The 20,094-nt window shown below is 39.6% G+C and overlaps 1 protein-coding gene across 2 annotated transcripts in view; it reads right to left on the bottom strand.

Moving 5' to 3' along the window:
- The window catches only part of MDM4 (MDM4 regulator of p53), a 42,570-nt gene that overhangs the window by 20,416 nt on the left and 2,060 nt on the right, over positions 1-20,094 (bottom strand). For both annotated transcript variants that reach the window (XR_007458834.1, XM_049634466.1), the window contains exons 2-4: positions 7,063-7,175; positions 5,513-5,587; positions 526-659 (exon numbers count right to left, since the gene is read on the bottom strand). Coding sequence is in view for 1 of the 2 variants with exons in the window: in XM_049634466.1 (XP_049490423.1) it covers positions 526-659; positions 5,513-5,587; positions 7,063-7,140 (287 nt within the window). In the remaining variant the exon portion in view is untranslated. The remainder of the gene's footprint in view (positions 1-525; positions 660-5,512; positions 5,588-7,062; positions 7,176-20,094) is intronic.

Here is a 20,094-nt window from a genome sequence, read left to right as displayed (position 1 = left end):
AGCTCACTTTCCTCTCTCTACAATGGCTTCACAGAATCCTAACCTAGCCACGGGAAGCTCCTCCCACCCAGGCCTTTGCACATGACGTGCAATCTGCCAGAAGCTCTCCTTCAACACTCTCCTTCGGGCCCCTCACTCCTTAGTTCTCTTTCAGCTCTCAGTTCAAACCACTTCCTCAAGGAGCATTCCCTTGACTCCTAAGACCCTGAATCCCACCCCCAACACAGCTGCATGTACCTCTTTTCTGTAACACTTACCCACGGTATAATTTTACCTTGTGCTGGTGTGATTGTCTGATTAAGATGGGGAAGCGCATCTACTGTCTAACTACCCTTTAAGTGCCATAGAATCTGAGACTGTGTTGCTCACTGACTTGTTCTCAGTGCTTCACAGGCTACCTGACATACATAGGCCCTTAAATATTGGTTGACTAAAAAAAAAAAAAGATAACCATTAATAACCTATGGAGACTGAGTGGTTAGACAGAAGCCCCCAAAAAGATAAACCAACCTTCACTCTCCCTACCTCGGATCTTTCACGGAGAAGCTCTGACGTCCTAGCAGTTCTCCCAGAAGATCTCCACCACAATACACCATATGCTGCTCCTGCTGGTCATAAAGCTGCTTCACCATTATGTACTGGCCTAGATAGTGCATGACCTACATGGTGATAAAAAAGCACGAAGAGGTCTGTGCAGCTGCTCCAAAAGACACAAATTCATTATGAGAAGATAGTTTGCTAGAGAAAGAGGAAACATTTATGAACATGACTGTCGTGCTCGAGAAAGGAGTCCTACAACAAGAGAGCTGTCCTCAACCACCAGGCTCCTCCACTTATTCTCATGCTGGACGTTAACAGACTTACTTTTTTTTTTTTTTTTTTTTAAGTTTATTTATTTTTGAGAGAGACAGAACATTCTGTGCGTGTGCATGAGCAGGGGAGGGGGCAGAGAGACAGGGAGAGAGAGAATCCCAAGCAGGCTCCATGCTGTCAGCTCCACAGGACCCCAACAAGGACTCGATCTCACAAACTGAACTGTGAGATCACGACCTGAGCTGAAATCCAGAGTCAGACGCTTAACTGACTGAGCCACCCAGGCGCTCCCAAACTCTTACTTTTTAGAAATGTAGGGTTTGACAATGATAAAAAGTGAATTTTCCTAGTATTCCCTTAAAATTTTTTTTCTTTTTATTTTGAGAGAGAGAGAGAGAGAGAGAGAGAGAGAGAGAGAATGAATCCCAAGCAGGCTCCACACCAGCAGTGTGGAGTCCGATGGGGGACCCAAACTCATGAACTTGAGATCATGACCTGAGCCAAAACCAAGAGCTGGACACCCAACTGACCGAGTCACCCAGGCACCCCATCCCCTTAAAAATTTTTTCACCAATCCAGATAAAGACGTCTGTTCTATCATTAGAAGTGATAAACATTAAATGTGCCTGGGTCATAAAGTATTTTCCAAGTCCAGAGACCCATAACTACAAGAGGTTTTTGATGCATGTTCACTTTTTTTGGCAAATGAAGTACAAGGGTTAATAAGCCATAAGTGCATAAAACATAGAATCTAGTGTTTATCAAATAAAAGTTTAGCCTATCTGGCTTTTTTCAAAGTTCACAACAATGGAAGGAACTCAGACAAGTTCATGATTCAAAATTTTTAAGTTATCTATTTTTTTCATGATGTTTTCTCTAGGTAAATTTTTTTAAACTGTTTAATTAATTAAATTCCCTTAATGACAATAAGAATTCTGTTATCACAAACAGGCCAAAGCAGCTATTTTTATTTTTAGGCCCCAACTTCTCAGGAATTATTAGGTATCTTCACAGAAGATTTTTCCAACCCTGTTCCCACTATTGGTACAAAAATGCTCCCAGGTTCCCCTCCATCCCAAGCAACATTCTGTGCCAGTGTTAATGGTGCTGTCATACCTAACCAAATATCTAGGGGGGAATAAGATGGGGAAGAGCACCTACTGGAAGAAAAAGGAGAAAGTTTTATATTTAGCCTGTCCAACTTGTAAAAAAGAAATCCACTGCAAGTATGCAAAATAAGATCTTCTACAACACTACTCTACATGAGTACGTAATCAAATGTTTGCAGCTCCTGCCACACCACCACCGCCGCCACCTCCAGCTCCCGGGCCCCAGCTGAAGAAGGAGGGGGGTAAGTAAGAAACTCGCTAGATCATGGCTTGCCCAAAGCAGACTGCTCCCAAATCGACGGGTGGTATAGCACCGAGGAAGCCACTGACTACAAAAGCCCCTGGCGAGAGTGCGCCCACTACTGGAGGAGTGAAGAAACCTCACCATTACAGCTCTGCTACTGTGGCGCTCCGTGAAACTCCACAGAACTTGTGATTTGCAAACTTCCTTTCCGGCATCTGGTGTGAGAAACTGCTCGGGACTTCAAAACAGATCTGTGTTTCCAGCGTGCAGTTACGGGTGCTTTGCAGGAGGCAAGTGATTGAGGCCTATCGGTGGGCCTTTTTGCGAGACCAGTGCTCTAACCCCTGTGCTACGGAGCCTCGGTGGGCCTTTTTGAAGATCAACCTGTGTGCTGTCCATGCCAAACATGTAACAATTATGCCAAAAGACATCCAGCTAGCACACCACACACATGGAGAATGTGCTTAAAAATCCACTATGATGGAAACTATTTCATTCTTTAAAAAAACTATTTTTTTTCCATGGGGTCAAAAGGTACCTAAGTATATGATTGCGAGTGGAAAAACAGGGTACAGAAATCGGGTATCGGCAGCTTTTCCATTTTCGTTTGTGTGCAAATTTTTTTTTTAATTTTTTTTTAACGTTTATTTATTTTTGAGACAGAGAGAGACAGAGCATGAACAGGGGAGGGGCAGAGAGAGAGGGAGACACAGAATCTGAAACGGGCTCCAGGCTCTGAGCAGTCAGCACAGAGCCCGACACGGGGCTCGAACTCACGGACAGTGAGATCGCGACCCGAGCCAAAGTCAGATGCCCAACTGACTGAGCCACCCAGGCGCCCCTTGTGTGCGAATTTTTAATACAAATGTGGGACCTAAAGCATTAATGCAAGTCAAAATGTTTTAGTGAACACGTCTTAGCAGTTCAACTTCACAATAATTATAAATAAACCTGTTACATTTTTCTGGACAATGCCAGCATGTGGATTTTTTTTTTAACAAGTAAATTTCTGGGGCACACCTGGACAGTTCAGGTTATGCATCTGACTCTTCATTTTGGCTCAGGTCATGATCTCATGATGTGTGACTTCAAGCCCTGTATCAGGCTCCATGCCATCAATGTGGAGCCTACTAGGAATTGTCTCTCTGCCCCTCCCCCACTCACGATCTCTTTCTCTCTCTCAAAATAAACATTTCTTTAAAATAAAATAAAAATTAGGAGCGCCTGGGTGGCTCAGTCGGTTAAGCGTCCGACCTTGGCTCAGGTCATGAGCTCACAGTCCGTGAGTTCGAGCCCCGCGTCGGGCTCTGTGCTGACAGCTCAGAGTCTGGAGCCTATTTCAGATTCTGTGTCTCCCTCTCTCTCTGCCCCTCCCCTGTTCATGCTCTGTCTCTCTTTGTCTCAAAAATAAATAAACGTTAAAAAAAAATTAAAAATAAATAAATAAAAATAATAAAATAAAAATTAAAAAATAATAAATGTGTACATGATTACTACTCTCACTGTACCATACTGCCTCAATGCACACATACTGAGAACCAATACTTAAACATAAAAAATTAGAGGGGCACCTGGGTGGCTCAGCTGATAAATCATCTCACTTCAGCTCAGCTTCTCATGGTTCATGAATTCAAGCCCCACATGGAGCTCTTCACTGACAGTGAGAAGCCTGCTTAGGATTCTCCCTCTCTCTCTCTCTCTCTCTCTACTCCTCCCAATCCTCAAAATAAATAAATAAACTTTAAAATAATAATATTAAAATTTAAAAAAATAAACAATTGGTGGGGGCACCTGCGTGGCTCAATCGGTTGAGCATCCAACTCTTAATTTTGGCTCAGGTCATGATCCCAAGTTAGTAGGACTGAGCCCCATGTGGGGCTCCACCCTGAGCGTGCAGCCTGCTTAAGATTCTCTCTCTCTCTCCCTCTGCCCCTCTTCCCGCTCATGCTCTCTCTCTCTAAAAAGTATAATAAATAATAAAATAAAAAATTAAGAAATTCTTTACGCACCAGAGAGGATCAAGATTCGTAATAGAGAGCTTCATGTAAACTGACTCTGTCCAACTTTTCCCCAGTAAAACATTCTCTGACCAATATGTACTTAATTTATTCTTAACCCAGGCAAAGTCTGCCATGTTATTAAAGGAGATAGCATAATTTATTATAACTTTATTGAGATAAAAATCCATACTTCAGTAATAGTTTGGAAAAAAAAAACTTAGAGAACTCTACAGATACAATTTAAGATGATGCACTTAAATTTAAAATGATAAAGGAAATATGGGTATTGTAGAAAAAAATGCTTCTAATTTATTTCCTTGAAAGATCGAACAGCTCAGGAAATAGGAGTATTCTAGAAAAAAAATGCTTCCAATTTGTTTCCTTGAAAAATCCAACAGCTCAGGAGGGGTACCTGGGTGGCTCAGTCAGCTGCGTGTCCAACTATGGCTCAGGTGAAGATCTCACAGCTCATGAGTTCGAGCCCCAAGTCAGGCTCTGTACTGACAGCTCAGAGCTTAAAGCCTGCTTCGGATTCTTGTGTTTCTCTCTCTCTCTCTCTCTCTCTCTCTCTCTCTCTCTCTCGGATTCTTGTGTTTCCCTCTCTCTCTCTCTTTTTCTCTCTCTCTCTCTCTTCCTCTCTCTCTCTCTCTCTGCCCCTCCCCCGCCCACACTCTCTCTCAAAACTAAATAAACATTAAAAAATTAAAAAAAAAAAGAAAACTATAATAGCTCAGGAATGCAGTGTTGCTAGTAGGTCTTAAGCTTTTCAAAAAAGTCAAAAAAAAGCTTGATAGTTTTGTTTCCTCCAATTAGAAAAGGTTAGATTTTTACCCTACTAAATGTAAGCAGTTCAAAGAGATTAACATTTTAATATTGAGTTTTTCCACTTAAGGAATTCAATTTGTTTTTCTTAAGAAAAAAAAAACCTTTAGATGCTAAATAAGTTATTTAAATGCATAAGTGTTTAAAGTAACTCACAGTGCTCAGAAGAGTATCTGACACATTTATAATGGAAAACTACTGCATTTAATTCCTGCCTGGCAGTATATCCTATAAATCATAGACAGTGTCATTTTTTAAATCTTGTACACGCTTTGCATTTTAACTCTGAGATCAATGAATTCATGGTTAATTTTAGGTTTGGCTGACAACACACTTCAAGAGGAAATTTAAAGGAAATAATGAAATTCAATTTAGCTTGATGATCTTTAATATAAAGAAAAAGTTGCCTCTCTAGCACCTCAGAAGTAGAATTTGCTTTCTTAGGCCTGATTTCAGAACTATATATTCGTCAGCTTCTACTTCTTCGCTGTTCTTACAACTGAGAATTTTCTTTGATGGCTTACCTCTTTAACAGTGAACATTTCACCTTGTGCACCTGCTGCCTGCAAAATCTTCAAAAGTGGCAGTTTTGGTCGTACCTGACAGAAACAAAATAAACCTGCTATTTACATTTCAATTAGATTGGTTTCTGAAACCCTAAGGAGTAAGAGAACCTCCTTAAATATTTTTTTGTTTGTTTACAAACCCTGGTAGAAATACTTATCATCTAATCACATACAACCTTCCAATATATAAAGTAACTGCAGATGATCAGACTACTACTTGTTACCTTCCTGAAAAATCACATTTTCAAAAGACAGGACATTCACACCTACTAGCACAGCCATAAGAAAAAGAAAAAAGGGAAAAAACAGCCTTCCACATCGGCAAGGATGTGGAAAAACTGGAACCACTGTGCACTGCTGGTGAGAATGTAAAATGGTTCAGCTGCTGTGGAAAACAGTCTGGCAGGTCCTCAAAAAATTAAACACTGAATTACCATATGACCCAGCAGTTCCACTGCTACATACGAACCCAGAACTGAGAGCAAGACTCAAACAAGTATTTGTACACCAGTGTTCACAGGTGAACAGATATGACAGGTGAACAGACAAACAAGATGTGGTATATACATATAAGGGACAGCGACTTTGACATCCCTTGACTGACTGCAGAGTCTATCTTCAGCCACACAATTTTATTTTAAAACTTTTATGGTCAAATTTGTCTCTCTCGTCCTCTCACCACCTCTTTGGTTTTGTTTTACTGAAGGCCTCCGTCATCCTAAAGTTTCACACACATTTCCTAAATTTTCTTCTCATATTATTTTACTTTTTACGTTTAATCTTTATCTATCTGGGATTTGTTTTTGCACAAAGTTTGAGGTCTTCATTTGTTTCCTTCCAGAAATGGACAATTACATCGAAACCATTTACTACATAAGCCACATCTTCCCCCATCAAACCCAAATTCCACCTTTATCATGTACTGAGGTACATAATACTATATATTGTGCAATATTTATGAAAATAAAACACAAAATTAAGTCTTTTTATATGTTAGAGGAAAAGATCTGGAACAAGACACACCAAAGTGTTATCTCAGAGGGAAGGGACTTTGGGGGAAGAAGGGAAGACATGGTCAAGGAGTCCCTACAGATAAATACTTTATAGATAAATACATTAGAAAACTGAATATTTTATAAGAATACATTTGCAATATTTTAGTTGCAATTTAAAATTGATTTTTAAAGAAAACAGACCGGTTAAAATGAAGTGAGAGAAACAGAAACCAAACATATATCTTGGCCCCAAATTCTCCACTGGCCACCCATACCGTAAAACACGATAATTTTCAAAAGGTACCATATTTTGAACAATCTGTAACCTCTATATATTTACTTAATCAATAATCAATTCGAATTTTGCACACTGATACCATTCACTAGTTTCCCTAATAAGACATTTTAAAAAATAACCCTTTCTGCTCTACATAAAATCCTTCAGTCAGTAAAGTCACCTACATGCCCCAATTCAGATTTTTGAAAACTAGAAATGGCTTAAATATGATTTACCTGATTGGTTTGTTCTGCAGAGATCCTGCAAGCACTGTCAGAAGTTGAACACTGGGCAGAGGTGGAAAATGATGTCATTTTGGCAGTGAAGAAATTGCAGTCTGTTGATAAATCTAAAAGGGAAAAAAAAAACATGATGAAACCTCTTCTAAAGTAGAAAATTTTCTCTTTTAAGATTTACAAAATAGCAGCCAGCGGAAGGAAAAAGACACGTGTAACAGAGCGCCCTACAGAAATGCAATATATCCATAATGAGGTTCTTGATACCCTTCTGATCACTTCCTAAGTTCAGATCCTGCAAACAACTGAAGAGTTTAATTAAGAGTAAGAACCATCTATGCTTCCCTCAGGTGAAGCCTGAAACAGGTTTAGGCATGCTCCAACCCCCACAGTGATGATAATGAGTAAACTGTTTTAGCTGAAAGTCAAATTTACAATCATTACCTCCCCACTGCATATCAGAGTTTCAGTAACTCCTCCTCTCTTTGGACAGTGCTCAAGAGCACCCCCTGGAAGACAACAGTTGTGGAGCTGGGGGAATTACCAAGATTAAGTAATAGATTTAAGATGCCAAGAGCACATCAAGAAAAACCTTTACAACATGTTGAAACATGTCTTGGCAAGGAACCACAGGACAGTGAGAATCAAAATACTCAGCATCAGTTAAAGCAGCTTTTAACATGCGCCAAACCCAAAGAGCATAGCAACTAAATACCTACAAAATGGGTTAAGCCAAGGTGGACATATATCATCACGGAAAGATACAGCATGAATTGGAGAAAGAGAGAGTAAGGTTTAGTTAAAATTGTCACTTTCCACCATCTCTCCTTAAAAAAAGAAAAAAGAAAAGGCTATAAGGAAAAATAAACTTTTAAACAAACTTGTTTATCTTCAGGTCTTTTTTTAGTAAAAAGGTGATAAACGATCAGTGACATTTATCAGTAACAAGCCACATCAGGGGAAGGGTGAAAGAGGACTGGAAAAAAGGACAAATACTCTGGCTAAAACCAACAAGATTCCTCAATCTTCTGAGAACAAGAACACTTACTAACTGCAATAAAATATGAATTCCTCCCTCCCCCATCTGCTTCCCTTGCAACAGAATGGGAAGTCAGACAGGATAGAAGCATAATTTACAATTTTAAAGCAGCTAGCTTTTAATTAGCATCTCAAACCTTATACATAAAACACCAATCCTGATCTCTCCAAAACCTGCCAGTCCTTGTAGCTTTCTCCATTTCAGCAAATGGCAACTCTATCCTTTCAGTTGCTCAGGTCAATGACCTCCAAGCCATCCTTGATTCCTTTTTCTTTCACTCCACACCCAGTTCATAAATAAATTATAAAGCTGTATCTTCAAAATATATCCAAAATCTAACCATTTCTCACCACTTCCATTATTACTGCACTAATCCAAATGACCTACCTCTCAACTGCACTACCCTCCAGTTTTCTTGCTTCCACCCTTGCCCCACTAGCTCCTAATCTCCTCCTTTTGTCTGCTCAAATGTCAGTTTACCAGGGAAGCCTTCCATGACTACCCATTTTTGAAACCACAACTCCCAACCCCCAGTATTCCCTATCTCCTTCCCTGCCTTATTTTTCTTTACTGTCCTGGTCACTATACATTTTAAGCACTTATCATGTAAAACATAAGGAGCAAGTTTTTGTATTTGTTCATTAATAAATCCTTGGTGCCTAAGCTGACAATTATACACACTGTAAAGCAACATGATGTATATAAATATCAGTAACAGTGTGGAAGGGAGCGTGGGGGCTGGCTCAGTTGGTGGAGCACCCAACTTTTGATCTTGGGGGTTTAAGTTCGAGCCCCATGATGGGTCTACATATAAAACTAAAATCTTAAAAGAAAAAAATAGTAACAGTGTGGATGGTCTCCAAAAATGGTCCCCAATGAACCACATCAATCAAAACAATACAGCGGAAGTGAGATAATGTGCCAATTCCAAGCCTCGCAGCTTCATTTTTTGTGCTTTTTGGAGGCCTCTAAAATCTGACTCCTTTACTGGAGATCACACAAAAGGACCAAGTGGAGAGTATCAATTGTGCATTTGAGCCCAGCCTTCCAGCCATTCCCTCCAAAGCACCACATATCATGGGACATTCCAGCACCAGCTGTCACCTGACTACAGCTGCAGGCAGACAAGTGAAGAACCATTCAACTCAGACCACAGAATAAATAAATAAAATGGCTGTTGTTTTAACTAAGTTGTGGTTTAGATAATCAAAACAAATGGCAGACTCACACAGAGCTTACTCTATACCAGACACATATATTAACCCACTTAATAATCCTCTGACATACACAATATTATTGCCTTTGTTTTACATCTAAGGCAAGAGATAACACAAGATAATACAATTTAGTGAACTACTAGAGTCAAGATTTCAACTCAAAAGAGTTCTGAAGTCCCCACACAGTAATTTTTGCCCATTAGACCTCAATACACAGAATTTTACAAAATGGATGTTTACGAGTTCTCTATTCCATTTATCAATCTTCTCATCCCTCACATTCCCAATGATCAATCTTTCTAGTGCTATTTAACACTGTTTTAATTCCTATCTTATAATGAGTCTATCCGGTTAATCAAGTCTTCTCCCTGTTTTTTTCCCACTCCACCTCCTCCCTATTCTTTTTCAGAAGTGACCAGATATTCTTGGCGCTCTACCTTTTTAAGTTTTCAATGTAAATTCTAGTATAGTTAATATACAGTGTTCTATTAGTTTCATGTGTACAATACACTGATTCAACAATTCTATACATTACTCAGTGCTCATCATGGTAAGTGTACTCCTTAATCCCCATCACCTATTTCACCCACCCCTCCCCACCCACCTCTGCTCTGGTAACCATCAGTTTTATAGTTTCTCTACAAGAGTCTGTTTCTTAGTCTCTTTTTTTCCCTACGCTTGTTTTGTTTCTTAAATTCCACATTGGTGAAAGCATATGGTATTTGACTTTCTCTGACTTATTTCGCTTAGCATTATACTCTCTAGCTCCATCCATATTGTTGCAAATAGCAAGATTTCCCTTCTTTATAGCTGAATAATATTCCAATATATTGTGTATAAATACCAATCTTCTTTATCCACTCATCTATTGATGGATACCTGGGCTGCTTCCATAATTTGGCAATTGTAGATAATGCTGCAATAAACATAGGGGAGCATGTATCCCTTTGAATTAATGTTTTTGTATTTCGGGGGTAAATACCCAGTAATGCAATTACTGGATCAGAGGATAATTCTATTTTTAACTTTTTCAGGAACCTCCATTCTCTATGCCACAGTGGCTGCACCAGTTTGCATCCCTGCCCCCTTAACTCTTCCATATTCATATGGAATCATGTACATGTGATTAGTATCAACTTATCAAGTTCCATCAAAATCCCTGTTGGGATTCTGAATGAAACTACATTTAATATACAGATCAAATTGTTTTCCAATCATTAACATCATATATTTCTCTATTAGTTATTTAATTACTTTTAGTAAAATTGTGTTTCCCTTTAAAGATCTAACATATTTGTGTTAGAATTTCTAAAGCACATTTTGATATTACTGTGATGCTTTCTCTTTATGATTTTTAGTAGTTTTTGCATATATACAGAAATACAAATGACTTTCATTAATCTTTTATCCAGTCACTTGGATAAAATTTACATGTAAGTTTACATAATTATCTTTCTTTACATAATTTTTTCTAATAATTTGTAGAAGTTTCTGTTTTCTATGTAAATGTTATATCATCTGCAGATAATAAAATCTCATTCCCTCCTTTCCAATTCTTGTGCTCCTAATTTCTTCTGTCTTCTGCTTAGGACTGTCAATACAATGTTAAATACACATTAATGATAATGGGCATCTTTGTCTCGGATTTTAAAGGAAGTGCTTCTAATGTTTCCCCATATCATGTTTGTTTTTTAACAGCTACTCTTTATTAGTTTAGAAGAGTTCCTTTCCTTCCTCATTAACAAAAATGTATCACGGAAAAGTGATTTGTAAAATATTGTTTCTGTAGCTATTGAAATGATCATAATTTTTTTTCTTTTAATCTATTAATGTGATGACTCTGGAACTTCATTTAGGGACTTTCTAGTATTAAATCCTTAGAGGGTGCCTGGGTGGCTCAGTCGGTTTGCTGCCTGACTTCGGCTCAGGTCATGATCTCACGGTTCATGGAGTTCGAGTCCCACGTCGGGCTCTGCTCTGACAGCTCAGAGCCTGGAGCCTGCTTCAGATTCTGTGTCTCCCCATCTCTCTGTCCCCCCACTGCTTGCACTCAGTCTCTCTCTCTCTCAGAAAATAAACATTAAAAAAATTAAAACCAAAGTAAATCCTTACACACCTGAGATAAACCACACTTGGTTTGGGGGTATTATTTTTTTGCACGCTATTGGTACACTATTGCATTTTGTACACTATTGCTATTTTGTTTAAGTTGTAAAGTCTATATTAAGGAGTGAAATGGGTCTGCAATTTTCCAGCCATGTCTTTGTCTAGTTTGGTTATCAGGGCTAGCAGGCCTACTAGAATAAATTGAATAGTCCCTAGTTTTCTATTGCCAGGGGAAAAAACTCCACAAAATTGAGATGGTCTGGTCCTTGAAAGACTGGTAGAATTCACCTTTGAAACATAAAACTCAGTGTTTCTTTGTGGGAAGATTTTTTTTTTAAACATTTATTTATTTTTGAGACAGAGAGAGACAGAGCGTGAATGGGGGAGGGTCAGAGAGAGAGAGAGAGGGAGACACAGAATCGGAAACAGGCTCCAAGCTCTGAGCTGTCAGCACAGAGCCGGATGCGGGGCTCGAACCCACGAACCGCGAGATCATGACCTGAGCCGAAGTCGGACGTTTAACCGACTGAGCCACCCAAGCGCCCCTGTGGGAAGATTTTTAATCACTTTATTTTGAGACAGCACGTGCACATGCATGAGCCGGGGAAGGGGCAGAGGGAGAGAGAATCTTAAGCAGGCTCCATGCTCAGCCCAGAGCCCAATGAGGGACTCGATCCCACGAACCTGGGTTCATGACCTGAGCCGAAATCAAGAGCTGGATGCTCAATAGACTGAGCCACTCAGGCACCCCCAACCATTTTAATAAATATTAGATTTTTCAAGCTTGTTATTTCTTCTTGCATTTGTCTAAGTTTTCAAAATTATTAGCACATAATTGATGGTATTCTCTTTCTATCTGTATACAAATGCATCTTCCTTTATATTAATGATATTATATCTTTACTACCTCTTCTACTTTTAAAAATTTATTGTTGGTCATTTCCTGATCTCTTAAGACATTTAGCTTACCCCTTCTCTTATAATTTGAATACTTAAGACTAAAATTCCTTCCCCCTCCCACCCTAGCACAATTTTTAATTCAGCCCACAGATTTTGCTATATGAAGTTTTCATTATCACTCATGTATATTTTTAAATTTCCATAATTTTATAAAGCCATGAGCTTTATAGCTATGCCTATGCAGTGATTTTTCCAAATTTATGTTTTTGAACTCCTAATTTAAAAGCACTGTAGGGCAATATCATCCTCTCTGTAAAACTTATTCTTCGAAAATTTTTTTCTTTTTTAATTTATTTTTGAGAGAGACAGAGCACAAGGAGGGGAGAGGCAGGGAAAGAGGAAGACATAGAATCCGAAGCAGCCTCCAGGCTCTGAGCTGTCAGGGCAGAGCCTGACACAGGGCTCAATCTCACAAACTGTGAGATCATGACCTGAGCTGAAGTTAGACACTCAACGGACTAAACCACCCAGGCACCCCAGTTCTTTGAAATTTTTAAGGCTTTCACCTGGTCTAGTTGGTGACCATTGTATAAAATATGCTTGCAAAACTCCATGTACGTTAGGTTAAGCCTGTCAACTTTTTACAATCTTACACATCTAATTTATCAGCCTGACCTACAATTAAGAGAGATGTAATAAAATCTACTATAATGGTGGATTTGTCCATTTATCCCAGTGTGAGTTCTACCAATTCTGCATCATCTATTTTAAAGACTTTTAATCAGAGGCATGCATGCTTTAAATTGCTGTATATTCTTGGTGAACTGTCATTATATTATTGTCGCTATACTGCCATTATATAGTGATTATCGTTATGTAGTAATTCTTTCCACCCCAATTAACACACTGTCCTAAAGTATATTTTACCTAACATTAGTAAGGTCATGCCAGCTTCCTTTTAGGTTTCCAGGTATGTATTTTCTCAATCTTTTTCTTTCCATCTTTAAATGCCATTAAACCTTTGGGGTGTCCCTTGTAAAAAGCATGTATCTGGACTTTGGGTCGGGCCGGGAGGGTTAATCCACCTTGTCAGTTTTTACCTTTAACTAGTAAATTTAGTCCATTCGCTGTAATTAATATATATATGGATCTGTTCCTACCACCTTGACTTAGCATTCGTCTGTTCTACTCTTCCTATGCTTCTTTCTAATATGTTACCTTTCTTAAAAATTCTCTCTCCATCACCCTGCTAGTAAGACAAGAACTTTAGCATGATACCACCTGGACTTTAAATTCTGGAATAGATGTATTTTTCTCTTCTTTTTTTGCCTTAGCCCTTACAATAAATATCAAAGAACTATAATCACCTTTACTTCATATATCTTCTTGTAACATGTCTCAGATTTGAATCTCTCAGTACTTCATCCAGAACTATGTTCAATATGGGTCTTTGTATGGCAAGGCTTCCAAGACTTCATACACCTGAGAATATTTTTATCATTCCCCTCCTATTTAAATGAATGTGGTTGGGTATAAGATTCTAAGTTTCTCTCGGGGCGCCTGAGTGGCTCAGTCGGTTGAGTGTCCAACTTCAGTTCAGGTCATGATCCCACGGTTCGTGAGTTCGAACCCCACATTGGGCTCTGTGCTGACAGCTCGGAACCTGGAGCCTGCTTCCAACTGTGTGTCTCCCTCTCTCTCGGTCCCTCTCCCCCTCATGCTCTGTCTTTCTCTCAAAAATAAATAAACGCTAAAAAAAAAAAAAGATTCTAAGTTTCTCTTTAAAACTCCGCAAACACTTTTTTGTTTTCCTGTATTTAGTAATGCTGTTCAAAACTGGTTTCAATTCTTGTTCCTTGTAGTAATCTGTTCTTTCTCTCTGAGGCTTCTTTTGCTTTGTTACTTCTAAATTTCATTACAATGATACTAGAAGCAAATTTTTCCTGATCTCTCATCTTCAGCCTTCTAAGGAAACTTTCCCTCTGAGGACATTCATCTTTTTGTTTTGAATTCTAAAAGAAAACTATTTTTCCCACTATTTCTTCAAGGATGTCCTCCCTTTCCATTTTTTTTTTTTTTAAGTAGGCTCCATGCCCAACGTGGGGCTTGAACTCATGACCCCAGATCTACAGTCAAATGCTCCTCCAACTGAGCCAAGCCAGGTGCCCCCTCCCTTTCATTTTTATTTAAGATTCCTACTATTTAGGGGCACCTGGCTGGTTCAGTTGGTGGAGCATGCAACTCCTGATATCAGGGTTGTAAATTTGAGCCCCATGTTGGGTGTATTACTTAAATATAAAATCTTTAAGGGCGCCTGGGTGGCTCAGTCAGTTAAGCGTCCGACTTCTGCTCAGGTCATGATCGCGTGGTCCCTGAGCTCCAGCCCCACATCGGCTCTGTGCTAACAGCTCAGAGCCTGGAGCCTGCTTCAGATTCTCTGTCTCTCTCTCTCTGCCCCTCCCCCACTCACTCACTCTTTCTCTCTCAAAAATAAACATTAAAAAAATTTTTAATAAAAAAATAAAATCTTTAAAAAATTAGGGGGCGCCTGGGTGGCTCACTCGGTTAAGCGTCCGACTTCGGCTCAGGTCATGATCTCGCAGTCCGTGGGTTCAAGCCCCACGCCAGGCTCTGTGCTGACAGCTCAGAGCCTGGAGCCTGTTGCAGATTCTGTGTCTCCCTCCTTCTCTGACCCTCCCCTGTTCATGCTCTCTCTCTGTCTCAAAAATAAATAAATGTTAAAAACATTTTTTAAAAAAATCTTTAAAAAATTAAATTAAAAAATAAAATTTTTTAAAAAATCTCTATTATTTAGATGTGAGTACCTCTACATCTATTTTCCTTACCTTTCAGTTTTTCTTTTATATTTTCTTTTTGTCCTTTCCTTCTTTTGTTCTGGAAGATTTTCTCAACCTGGAGCTCTAATTCATTAACTGTATCCATTCTGTTATTTGAACCACTGCATTTTTCAACTCTACTATTTCCACTTGGTTCTCTCAGTCCCTGCTTATTCATGTTTCAAGTTAAGATCTTCCCTATTTCTTTTAGAATAATTACCAGTCTAGCTTTAAACTCTTGGTCCATCTGTTCTATTGCTTGTTCCTATGAAACTTATACATTATTCTCTTGAAATACCTGTGCTTTTCAACTGTCTCTGTTTATTTTTCCCTAGAGGATAGCAGATACCCTGACAGGCAAAGAATATGGGGCAAGGCCAGATTCCAGCCCACAAGGGCTGCAGTAAGCTGGAGTAAGGTAGAAAATAAGTACTAGGGGTGCCTGCCTGGCTCAGTTGGTAGAGCGTGCAGCTCTTGATCTGGGAGTTATAAATTTGAGCCCCACGTTGGGTGTACAGATAACTTAAAAATAAAACCTTTAAAAGAAGAACTACTACTAAAGTAGAAAGTCCCAAACACCAGGAAACCACAATCACTCTCCACCCCATGCCATCACTACCCAGATCAAAGACTTACCCTCTGTTCTCCAAGGAGAAGCAGTATTAGGATAGGATTCGGGAGACCTAAGGCTTAAGAAGGTAAGGGACAGAGAAGTGACGGTCTAAAGTCAGTCATCTCCTGTTTTTCATCAACTTCACACAAGTATATGCTTCTGAAATGCCCTAATTCACTCTTGAGGAAAGCTGGACTAGAGCTCCGAGTCACAAGCGTAGAAAAAGGTGAACTCCAAGGTAATGAGGCAGGGGAGAAACTACAGTAGTATTCCAGCAGTTCCCTTCCCCCATGGTTTTATTCTCTTACAGCCATACCTGGCTGACTCCTGTCCCAGATGAAACACTGTCCCATCTACGCACGCACACACGAGTTCAAAACAGCCTACCTCATGCATTTATTTTTCACGGCATTTTCCTATTACAGTTCCTATACGGATGATTTTGGGAGGGAGCCAGGAGTCATGCTAGTTCAGCATCTTGGTGGGAACAAGAATTAACCACTTGACAGGTCTGAAGAATTTAAACTTCAACAAGCCTTTCCTACTTTGCTTTAACACCCGGTAAAAAGTGTTGTGCCATAAAAAAGGCATTGCTTTAAGGCCCATGGAAGTTAAGTGTAGGACACAGTGCTTTTGATTGCAAGGCAAAGGAGGACTGAGAGGGAATGGAGACAGGAATGGAAGGATTTTAAAATGGCAGAATAGTGGAAAGAATGGGAAAGCAAATACCAGCAAAGGCACTGTTCAAGGCATATGTGAGAAATGGAGTCAAATGACAAGCTCTGAATCCAAAGCAAGATCTTGTCCCTTTCCCACTTGGAATCTTTTTTTTTTTTTTTTTAATGTTTATTTATTTTTGAGAGAGACAGAGAGACAGAGTGCGAATGGAGGAGGGGCAGAGACAGAGACACACACAGAATCCTAAACAGGCTCCAGGCTCTGAGCTATCAGCACAGACCCCAACGTGGGGCTCAAACTCAGGAATGGTGACATCATGACCTAGGCTGAAGTCGGACACTTAACCGAATGAGCCACCAAGGCACCCCTTGGAATCTCTTTTGATTACAGCAGGGTTAGGTATTGTTACCTGCTCCTTACATGAGAAAGCTCAGCCTTAAAGAAGTCAAATAACTTGCCCAAGTCTAAAGTTTATCCTTTTCCACTATGCTACCAGTTAGTAGTTACATTCAGTTACTCAAACCAGAAAGTCAGAAGTCATTGTGTCTCCCTCTTCCCCTGTTCTCACATCATGAAACCTGATCAATTTTAACTTCTAAATCTTTCAAAACCACCCTTCTTTTCATCTACATGACCATTTCCCCAAACCAAAAAGTGTTATTTTTCGCATGCATCACTGAAATAGATTCTTAACTGGTCTAACCGCCTTCAAACCAAACTCCACACTACAGCTAGAAGGATTAAAAAAAAAAAAAAAAAAAAAAAAAAAAAAAAACTAAACAAAACCAATCCTACAGTGCCAAGCCCTGCTCCATAGCTTGCTATTGCTCTAAAAATAAATACAGAACCTAGCCCCAGTCTTGCCAGTCTTTCCTCTTGTACCTCATGTTCTTCTCCATGCTCCCTGCACCTCACCACACTGATCTTTTAGTTTCTCAGAGCATTTACTTCCTGCTTCAGGGCCTTTGCACACATCGTTCCTTCATTTATAGCAGTGTGAGTTCTGCGCAAGACTAACTCATCCTAGACCTTTTAGTCTCAGGTTAAGCATCACCTCCTCAACAATCATTAATAGATGCTAAACCATTAAAGTAAAAGGCTGGGGGAGGGGGAACTTTAAAACACATGGAGAAGGCTGAGAGCACTTGACCACTGACAAAACTCTCTAAAAGAGCATCATTCACACATCGTATACTTCCTGATGTGAAGCAATAGGAAGGACCTAGAAGCTCCGACCTCCTACGAAGTATTCCTGACAAAAAAACAACGAAACAAGCTTCTAGATCTAACTACTAACTACATGTTTGTAGGAAAACTGGAGAGTAAAGGAATAAGTAATACCAAAAGCAAATAATTACCCAAACCCAGATCATGGGAAATTCTACAGGATCTCTGGTGGCGGAATACACTTAAGGGGGGAGACCATCATAGAGACTTAAAAAACATAAACCTAACACAGCGTGTGTATCTTGTTCATTCAGGTCCTGATTCAAACAAATCATCTGTAAAATGCCATTTTTCCCTAAACAATCATGAAATTTTGAGTTACGTACTAGGTTAATTAAGAAACTGTTAATTGTAGTAAAAAGGCACTATGGTAATTTTTTTTTTAAATCCTGACCTGGTAAGATATACATCCTAACATATTTAAAGGTAAAATGACACACTTGTGATATGCTTTAAAATATTTCATTAAAGGGGGCACCCGGGTGGCTCAGTCAGTTAAGTGTCCGAATTCACAAGCCCCACGTCAGGTTCTGTGCTAACAGCTTAGCTGTGTCTCCCTCTCTCTTGGCCCTGCCCCACTTGTGCTCTATCAGAAATAAACATTAAAATTTTTTTTTTTAATTTCATTAATGGGGCCCCGGGGTGGCTCAGTCAGTTAAGCATCTGACCCTTGATTTTGGCTCAGGTCACGATCTCACTGTTTGCGGGATGGAGCCCTGCACAGGGTTGTGTGGAGCCTGCTTGGGATTCTCTCCCTCCGCTTTCTGCCCTCCCCCACTCACTCTTGCTCTCCCTCAAGAACGTTTTAAACAATATTTCATTAAAACGTTGAGAAAAATAGAAAAAATATTGAATTAAAACAAGAGGTTTTACTTTATTAAATTGTATACACCAAATGGAAAGAAATCACAAACATTGTTTATTGCCTGCATCTTGAAAAAACTAGTAGTCTTAGGAAACACTCCAGTTACAAAAAAAAGAATCTACATCACTAATTGGTACTGTTTTGGCTCTCTGGAAGTTTGTTTCTTTACAGCTAATAATGAACCTCAGGAAGGAGTATAAAAAGCTGAACAGAATTTGCCTACTTTTAAATGAACGAGGGAACAAAGTCCTTTTTGCAGTTTTTTCTTGCTTTCAAAAAAACTCTCCCTGGAACAAAGTGATGGTTGCCAGAAGGGAGGAGGTGGAAGGATGAGCAAAATGGGTGAAGGGGAGTGGGCAATACAGGCTTCCAGGAATGGAATGAATAAGGCACACAGATAAAAGGTACAACATAGGGAATATAGTCAATGGTATTATACTAGCGTTGTATGGTGATATATGGTAGCTGCACCTGTAGCGAGCACAGCATAACATATAGAGTTGTCGAACCACTACGCTACACCTAAAAGTAATGCAACACTGTGTGTTAACTATATCTCAAGTTAAAAAAGAAAATAGGAATTAAAAAAAAACAAAAGGACTCTTCCTCAAGAGAGATGTGTTTATTGAAAAGGAAGTCATCCCACCACCTGGGTCCACAACACAGCAGAACTAGGAACAGCCCAGGGCAGGCCAAAATACCCTGGTTTTTCAGTGCATCTCAAGAGTGAAGGACTATCCCACACGGGTCTATAGAGCTGACTCACAAGGCGTTTTCATTTCCAGAAACTCACTCCCCTCCCCTCACTGGGTATGTGTACATCAGCTTCCGTGATCTGTCTCCAACTTACTCTCTCCGTTCCACCTCGGTTTCCACTTCAAGTTTCCACTTCCACCACTCAGTATGTACCATGATGAATGATGAACTCAGTTTCTTGAATCCGTAAGCCCTTTTATCACTCACCTCCCAGGTATTTTTAGTACTGAGTTTTTCTTTTTTTTTTTTTTAATTTTTTTTTTCAACGTTTTTATTTATTTTTGGGACAGAGAGAGACAGAGCATGAACGGGGGAGGGGCAGAGAGAGAGGGAGACCCAGAATCGGAAACAGGCTCCAGGCTCCGAGCCATCAGCCCAGAGCCTGACGCGGGGCTCGAACTCACGGACCGCGAGATCGTGACCTGGCTGAAGTCGGACGCTTAACCGACTGCGCCACCCAGGCGCCCCAGTACTGAGTTTTTCAAACTATAACTTGTACCCCAGTTGGTCTTAATCCCTCCCCTCTATTAATGAAACAGAACAGAACAGAAAATAAAAGTAAATAACAAAGGTTAAGTTTTGTTTTGTGGAACCTGCTTCTGTTATTGAAAAAAAGCCAACACGACACAGTTAAGCACCTTTGTATCAGGCACTCTTTAAAGCACTTTTTTGCAATAACTTACTTAATCCATACAGAAATCCTATTAGGTAAATATATTATTGTCCGCACTTCAGAAGAGGAAACGGAGGCAGAGAAGACACTAACTTGCTGAAAATCGTGGTCTTAGAGCGCA

This window comes from Panthera uncia, chromosome F1 (assembly GCF_023721935.1).
Source record: "Panthera uncia isolate 11264 chromosome F1, Puncia_PCG_1.0, whole genome shotgun sequence".
NCBI classification, from domain to species: domain Eukaryota; kingdom Metazoa; phylum Chordata; class Mammalia; order Carnivora; family Felidae; genus Panthera; species Panthera uncia.
Note: the sequence above shows the minus strand (reverse complement) of the source record. Positions and strands in the feature narration are given on the sequence as shown.